At 43.8% G+C, this 9012-nt stretch overlaps 1 protein-coding gene across 1 annotated transcript in view; it reads right to left on the reverse strand.

Moving 5' to 3' along the window:
• gfra3 (GDNF family receptor alpha 3) overlaps positions 1-4265 on the reverse strand; it is a 48593-nt gene extending 44328 nt beyond the window's left edge. The window contains exon 1 of the mRNA XM_036575575.1: positions 3689-4265. Coding sequence (XP_036431468.1) covers positions 3689-3731 — 43 coding nt within the window. The 5' untranslated portion in view covers positions 3732-4265. The remainder of the gene's footprint in view (positions 1-3688) is intronic.
• Positions 4266-9012: the final 4747 nt, after the last annotated feature.

Here is a 9012-nt window from a genome sequence, read left to right on the forward strand (position 1 = left end):
TGGAAGATTACGGAAAACAAGAATTTTGTCTTTTAAACGATATGATAAAAAGTAGTGTGCTTAATTTTATCAGAGACATGCATTAACAGGTGAAAAAATGTCAAATTTGATTTCAGGTTGACTTTAAATCACGTCCACCTGCAAAAATGGACCAGGAATTGTTGAGTTTGGAAGTCCTCAACTGGTGGGCAGGCTGGGAATGGATGATGGGCGTGTTCTTTTCTCCATCCCTTTTAAATGTTTAAATAACTTTCAACTGTGTGCTTTTATTTTGAAAGGCAGCTTGCATCTCCTGCTTGCAGCTTGTATGTTACACCCATCATCAGCAGACAATTACAAAAAAGGAGGATGCAGGCCTCAAATCTGAAGAGGAATTCCTCCAATATTTCAAAATTTCTGCACAATTCAATTGTTGAGACGTAAACAAAGTCCTTCAGAGTGGTTTGATTTGAAATGGTTCATTGTACAGACGCTTCTTTACAGAGGTGGTGAGAGGAACCAGGGGTTGTGATGTCTTGAACATGAATACAGCCATTTTATTTGCTGCCCAAATGCACCAGTGAAGCTCCACATCTTCTGAGTTTATATATGTAATGCTGGTAGCAGAAAATAGTGACAAATCCCAAAAAACAAAGAAAGTTTTTGTATGTACCTCTTCACTAGGAATCTATTTAAAGAATACATTTTAGGCCAAAACACTATCTCAAAGCTACTGTAAAACAACAGCTTATATATACAGCAACATATTCATAACCATTTCATGTAATAGCTTTCTGGGGAACTCTTCAGACATCTGGTTCCCATAAGCACCACTGTGAAGAATTCAGACTCTGTAAGTTTCTCTAAAGTGCAGCATTTCACATTAAACCTATCTGAATGACTCTGTTTACATCTTAAACACTTAATTATGCAGACATTTTGAAAAATCAATGGAATTCCTCTTTAATTTAGCCTAATACAAACATACACAGCAGTTGGGTAGTTTTTCTCAGCTTGGCACTGAAATGAAAACATGATTAATTCTGCTATATCAATATATATATTGCACTTTTTCTTACACTGAGGACAGGAGAGAGAAACCACTGGGTGTTTGTAGGGCAAAATATGAATGTGTTAAACTGCTAAATTGCTTTTGGGTCGTGACTTAATGAAAAAGGACAAATGTGGGTCCTGAGGCAAGTCCAGCTGAGAACCGCTGATTTAGGCGGTCTGCGTTTTTGGCAGGATTACTTCCACAGCTGTCAACATCTGGCGCCTGGAGTCAGGCCTCAGGGTGTCAGTGAGGCGGCCTGGCTGGCACACGCACACACCTGTCTACGATAAAAAACGTCAGTCTGAGGTCTCAGAGAAGCTTCACATGTAAATCAGACAGCTCGCCTCTACAGCCTTCAGACCAACACACAGCAGTTGTGTGTTGTCTGAATTAAGCAGGAGTTAGAGCCTCCCCATCCACGCTTTGATGTCCATCACAAACTCCTCAGTCCTCTGAAGTTGGTGTCCATCATCTAGTCTGGTTGGTGCGTTTAGACTCCCAGATTAACACACAGCCCTCTCCTCCTCAGATTTATGGGCTTTGATTTTCTCATACGCTGACAAACCCACAGTGAAGAAAATACAGCACTGAATTTAGCCGATTCAAACGTGTACATCATTTCTGCATCAGTGAAATATATATTACATCAGCACAATTGATTGGAGGCGATATATTTTATTAATGTGAAAACGACACACACATTTGAATCAACACTAATTTCAGTGCAGCTTTTTTTCAGTGCGACATCCAAACCCTGAGAGTCCAGAATACCAAGACTGAATAAATAAAAAAATAAATGCTAATTCTGTAACTTTGCAAGTTGACATGTTGATCCTGCCTTATAGACTATAGGGAGAGAGTGAAAGAGAGAAACTTAGAGAGAGTGGGTGAGGGAGAAAGTGAGAGAGAGCATGACAGAGAGAGACTTACAGAGAATGAGAGAGAGAAGAGAGAGAGAGAGAGAGAGAGAGGGAGGAAGGGAGGCTTAGAGAGAGAGAGAAAGCGAGAGAGAGAGAGAGACTTACAAAGAGTGAGTGAGCGAGTGGGAGAGAGAGAGAGAAATGGGAGTGAGAAGGAGGCTTAGAGAGAGAGAGAGAAAAAGAGAGAGACTGTTACAGAAAGAGTGTGTGAGAGAGAGAGAGACAGAGAGAGGAGAGAGAGAGATGGAATGAAAGAAAAAGAGAGGGAGAGAGAGACAGAGTGTAAGAGACTTATAGAGAATGAAAGAGGGATAGGGAGAGAAAGAGAGAGAGGAAAGGAGAAAGAGAGAAACAGAAAGTGAGTGAAAGAGAGAGTGTAGGAGACTTATAAACTGTAAGAGAAAGGGTCAAAGAGAAAGAGAGAGGGAGAGACTTGAAGCGTGAGAGAAAGAGAAGGCGAACGAGAAGGACTGGATGGACTGATGGATGGAAGGACTGATGGAAAGTGTGTGTGTGTGAGAGAGAGAGAGCGAGAGAGCGAGAGAGAGAGAGAGAGAGAGAGAGAGAGAGACTTATAGTCTCATAAACAGTGCGTTGGGGAGAGATGGTGAAAGAGAGAGAGAGAGAGAGAGAGAGAGACCTATTCACGATTCGGACACACGCGCTCACATACACATACACGCACGCCCACGCGCGCACACTCACATCATTAACGCGGCTCATAAATAAAGCTGCCGAAGAGGCGCGCGCTGCAGCGTGTCTGGAAGCGCCGGAGCGCGAGCGACACCGCGCACGACAACACACGCACACACACGCACGGGCGCACAATCAGTACACGGACTCTGGCGGTCCTGACCTTTTTATGTGCCCCCTTACAAAGTTGCTCAGAGTGGAGATGCGCGCGCCTGCGCGAGCGCTCCTGTGGGTTCATCCCTAAGTCTGCTTAATTACAGGAGTGTAATCACAGAGTGCAGCGTTACACAGGGAGTCTGATCGAGATGCACAGGCCAAATAAAAAAACATTACAACTGTGCAATATGGGTGTGGGAGAGAGAGAGAGAGAGAGAGAGAGAGAGAGAGAGAGAGAGAGGTGTCCAATCTCACAGACCAACTAGAACTACAGTCTATTGAGTGTGACAGGGGTCTCCTAACACACTCCAAGAGGTGAGGAGAATCATATTTCAATGCCAATGTGGACCACCTCTCTGCCATTAAAGTCACACCTATACCTGCTACAGCTTTACACGGGGGCCAACAATCAAGCCCACTTTGGAGAGGGCAGCAGCAGACCCCTGCTTATAAATATCACTCATGATGCGCGTTAGTGCGAGGGGTCCTTAAAAAAAGGGGGCTATAAAACTGCACCATCCGCCCATCATCACACTGAACTGTAACACTCGTGATCCTGCACGAGGCTGAAGTCAGCTTCTTATTCGAATTTTCCCGTTCCACCTTAAATGCCACACCATTTAAGGAGGAACGGGAAAACTGGAACAAGAATCTGGCGAATAGGAAGAGCAACTTCAGCCTCGTCGCTGGAAGCGAGTCTGACTCAGCTGAGCATATGTCTGATGCTGAAGGAGGACAGTCTGCAGACTCAGTCCTCAGGTCCTGTCTGTGTTGCTGTTTTTCTCCTCGTTCTGATGAGGCACCTGAGGCAGACCCTCGTGCACTGATTTACAGGGGGATAAAAGGAAAGAAAGAAAAGGGAAAGCCCAGGAGACACTGTCCTTACCCCTGATGAAGACCAGGTTGAGGAGTATTCCTAGAGAGATCATGGTCGAGACCCTCACCCCCCGGAGCTCGAGGCACCCGGGGCTTGGATGCTGATGGCGCGCGCGGAGTTGGAGACTTCTGGACAGCGATCGAGCCCCTCACACGCGGACGGACGCCCCTCTGTCCACTACATGCATCCACCGGGCCACAGACTGCTGGAACGGTCCGGGATCCCCCCCGCCACCCCTCACAAACACAGAGACCCCAATCCTCAGAGATTCAAACTTGCACGAGCCTCATCCGCTGCCGTGGGCTGAGTAGAACGCGAACGACCATCTAGCGCGAAGAAAAAACAAATCACAAACTCTTAAACTGAGCCGTCACGCTTCTTATATGCTTCACGAAAGACTGGCTGGTGGGATCAATAAAACGAATACAAATAAACAAATACTAATAATAAAATAAAAATGAAAAAAGGAGCGCGTGAGAGTAAAGACAGGTAAATGAACGGCTCGTCCTCTTGCTCAACTCTCGCTGTCCGGCTGAGTTGTGCGGATCTGCTCTTGCCGTTGTGCTCAACTATAACGTGGAGCGCGTTGGATTTCTTTTCCCACCCGTATTCGGGACAAACCACACCTCGCTGCGCTGCGAGCCGCCGCCTCCTGCTCTACGATTGGCTGGTGATTTAGCACTCGCGGTTCTAGGCCCACCTTCGCGTGCTACGATTGGCCGGTAGGTTAGCCAATCGCCAGCCTCTCCCCCTTCTCGAACGCTTCGCCCAGCGACAAGCCCCGCCTGTGAAGCGTTCTAGAACTGAGCACTGCGTATGACAACGAACGACCAGCCAATCGTCGCGCAGGAGAAGGCGTTCCACTGGCCAATCCCAGCGCCGGAGGCGGGGCCTCGTCGGAAAACAGGTAGAACTTCACGCACGGCTGCCGCCTCCTGATTGGCTGGGCTCCGTGTGGACTGAGCCAATGCGAAATCGAGCCCGATCGACTCGCCTCAGCGTGGAGGGTGAGCTGTAATAAAACTGAACAAAAGGGTTCTTGATTTAATTCGTTTATAACCTTAAATACACTCAGAAAGTGAACAACAACACAGGCGCAGGTTATGATGTTCTATATGAACAACATTAAGGATTATAAACTGACTTAGCAAAATAGAGGGAAGCTTATGATGACACGCAAAAAAGAGAGTCTGAATGAATTCACTCATTTGCTGTTATGCACTCCTGATTCTTGCAGGGTTGTCTGTGAAAGGCGATGGTTGTATACGGAGCTGTGAACACTCAGAGAGCAGTGTGAATGGTTCTTTGCATGGTTATGTAGATCCTCTGTGTGATGGTTCCTTAAAGAAGGTTCCTTTTTTAAACGTGGTTCTGTATAGAGCCACAAAACAGTAAGAGTTCCAGAGTTTTTGGGACTATATACTCTCACTGAGCGCCTCATTAGAACACTTGTAACTACACATGTCCATTTCATCAGCTCCACTTACCATACAGCTGCACTTTCTAGTCCATCTGATTCTCTGCATACTTTGTTTGCCCACTTTCACCCAGTTCCAAAATGGTCAGGACCCCCGTGGACCCTCACAGAGCAGGTACTATTTGGGTGGTGGATCATTCTCAGCACTGCAGTAACACTGACATGGTGGTGGTGTGTTAGTGTGTGTTGTGCTGGTCTGAGTGGATCAGACACAGCAGTGCTGCTGGAGTTTTTAAACACCTCACTGTCACTGCTGGACTGTGAATCGTCCACCAACCAAATATATCCAGACAACAGCGTCCTGTGACCACTGATGAAGTACTAGAGGACAACCAACACAAACTGTCGCTGACTTTACATCTACAAGGTGGACTGACATGGTAGGAGTGTCTAATAGAGTGGACAGTGAGTGGACACAGTGATAAAAACTTCAGCAGCACTGCTGTGTCTGATCCACTCGTACCAGCACAACACACACTAACACACCACCACCACATCAGTGTTACTGCAGTGCTGAGAGTGATCCACTGCCCAAATAATACCCACTCTGTGGTGGTCCTGACCATTGAAGAACAGGGTGAAAGGGGGCTAACAAATTATGCAGAGACACAGATGGACTACAGTCTGTAATTGTAGAACTACAAAGTGGACCTGTATAATAAGTAAAGCTGATAAAATGGACACTGAGTGTAGACACAAGGTAGCTGGACCTAATAAAGTGCACAGTGAGTGTAGAGCCATTTTTTGTTAGCATGGTGGCTAATTTGTTTTCATTTCCAACCTGCCTGCTTTGGATTAGCAACAACACAGTCCAGCTGGGCAGGATATGACCCTTACGAAATAGCCATAGAACCATATTTTGATACTAAGGAAAGGGTTCTGCTGAAAGTGTAGGAAACACTTTTACATTTATCTTCACAGCTTTGATCCTGAAAATGATTTTGGCCTCCCAAACCAGCAAATCAGGTTTGACTCATGGTAGTAATAAGTAGCGGTTTCTATTAAAATATGATTAAATCTTATGAGAGAGGAACACAAAAAGGTCCAAATCATTTTTTATCCACTCATCGACTCCTACAAGAACTCCGATTATGATGTATTCTGAGCAACACTGGGGGACCAAAGTTGACTTGACAGAAGAGGAGAAAGAAGCTAACTCAAAAGGAAAGCATTTCTCCAATCAGCAAAGCACAACAAAGCTGTCAAATCTGTGTGGAGTCAAAATACATTTTTCTAACAGCTTCGATCTAAAAATGCTTTTAGCATCCCAAAAACAGCAAATCAGCTTTGACCCAGAGGAGCAATAAGCAGAAGCCTCCATTAAAACGTGATTGAATGTTATGAGGAGGGAATATTGCTCTGTGCTGGTGCAGTAAATGATGACAATTGAAAGCTCAGTGGATTTGGGGGACTCCAGAGACCACCCTCTTTTCTGTTGAGGTGCCGAAGATTTCTTGGCTTGATACTGCGTCATGCTACACGGCCAGCCATGTGAGCAGTAAACTATGCGGTCAACGAGACAAGACAAGCAGGAAAATGTCTCTTATTGCTACTTCAAAAAAAAAAGAAGAACAAAACAAAACAAAAAACAGCAAAAACTCTGAACTCAGAAACATATGGACCTTTTCAGCGCAGGAGAGCAGCTCTAATGAGGGTTCACAGTGTATCTGGTTTCTGTTTGTTTACATGGAGCTCTGTCTTAGGAAGTTCCACTTCAGAGAAAACTGTAAAGGGATGGACTGTGGACATGTGTCCAAAGTTTAGTTGACAGAGTGAGACTAGGATGATCTGGACTACTAAAGGTCTGAAGACTTCCACCAGTTTTTCAAATTGTCTGCACACTTAAATTAATAAGATGTGAACAAAGTCATTCAGAGTGGTTTGATGTCAAATGCTCCATTTTAGAGACGCTAACAGATTCTGAAGTGTTCACAGTGGTGGTGATGGGAACCAGACGTCTGAAGAGTTAATGCCTCTTAAAGCTCCATCATAGAAAGTTATTACACAAAATGTTGTGGCTGCCTGAGACATTGTTTTGCAATAGTTTTGGGACTTTTTTAATAGTATCACTATTTTACAATCATCAACATCACAAATAAAAATCAGAAGACACACATAGGTTCACTGGTGGTTTTGGATAGTAAATGAAATGGCCGTATTTGTGTTGCGGTCATCACAACCCCTGGTTTCTTTCACCACCACTGTAGGAGAAGGCAAGTTAATTAAGTATTTCACATCAAACCACTCTGAATACCTTTGTTTACATCTTGAGCATTGAATTATGCAGAAATGTTGAAATATTGGTGGAATTCCCCTTTATTTTTGACCAAAGGCCTAAATGTCCCCTTTACTGATGATGGGTGTCAGACGCAATCTGCAAGCAGGAGATGCTAGATGCCCTTCAAAATAAAAGCACATTGTTAAAAGGTTTGTAAACTTACAAAAATACAAATAAATTGACATTTTGATGGAGAGGAAAAACACACCCTTGGCAGATTCCCAGTCTACTCACTTGTTAAGAACCTCTGAGCATTTCAGTCAACCTGATTTCAGAATGGATCTTTTTTACCTTGTTAGTCTCCTGTCACATCAAGCATGACTCATCATATATCACAACAGACATCATATATCACAACAGACAGAAGTCTTCTTTTTCTGAAATCTTACATCAGAATGTAATCACTTCTTTCCCACCTGTAAAACAGTTTCTCTACAAAGCACTTTTTCATATCAAGCTGCAATTATGAATTATGCAGAAATCGTGAAAGGTTAATAGAATCTCCCTTTAGCAAACAGCTAAACCATTCATCCATGTGGTTGTTGTTATTTAGACCACCACTGTACCCATTACATTTACACACTAACACATATATACATTACACTGATTGCCAGAAGGCAGCAGTCTGGTCATCTGTGTGTGTGAGAGTAAGTGTGTGTGCACTGTGTTGGGGGGGGGGTACTCTGGTGGGATATTGCAGCCTCCATTCATTCACTAGTGCTATTCAACTAATCAAGGCAAGTGCCATTGTAAGCCTCTCTCCTCTGAGGCTTCTGCTCTGGAGCTATTTCTCTGAGTGCCTCCATCTGGCTGGGCATTCTGGGCACTGGAAACCCAAACACCTCCCCAACACTTAACCGATTATGCCATCATCCATCTAGATTAAGCCCTTGGCCATCTATTCTTTTCATTTGAACGTGCTAGCAATTGACCCATGCGTGCGCTGCCCACAAATGTGGTCTTCAATAGCAACTGTTTCAAGATTCAACAAGCTTTACAGGACATTGGCAAAATATCATTTAACCTAACAAGAGTCTCCAGTTTAAGAAAGATGCACTTCTATATAGCTTCTATATAACAAAAAAGGGTTCATTGAATTATAACACAAGGTGCTATATAGAACCATTTAAACTTAAAAAGAACCAGAAGTTTTTTCATCACTGAGAAGAACTATTTGTACATTCAATTGGTTCTTTGAGTGTCCACAGTTCTATAAAGAACCATTGTCTTTACTAAAGAACTCTTGAAGAACCATTTTTTTGCCTAGCTGGACTATATTGGTGTAACTACCCAGATAACAAGTATATATCAGTCTGCCGGTTTGATAAGGTCAGCACCCCACTGACTGGATGCCACTGCTGGTCCACCTTCAGACCACTCAGATTACTGCCCTGCGGATAAAGTGTGACTAGTTTTTAATCTCCTCAAACAGATCTTGAATGTACGTAGGCTTTTATTTTGGAAAATAAACAAAGACAAACAAATTACTAAGAGAAAAATAACTAGTGACTAGGCCTAATATAAAAAGATTTTGTTGAAAATGTTGTTGCTGATATTGTGCTAGATTGTTTACAGCTG

This window comes from Colossoma macropomum, unplaced genomic scaffold (genome assembly GCF_904425465.1).
Source record: "Colossoma macropomum unplaced genomic scaffold, Colossoma_macropomum, whole genome shotgun sequence".
NCBI lineage: Eukaryota > Metazoa > Chordata > Actinopteri > Characiformes > Serrasalmidae > Colossoma > Colossoma macropomum.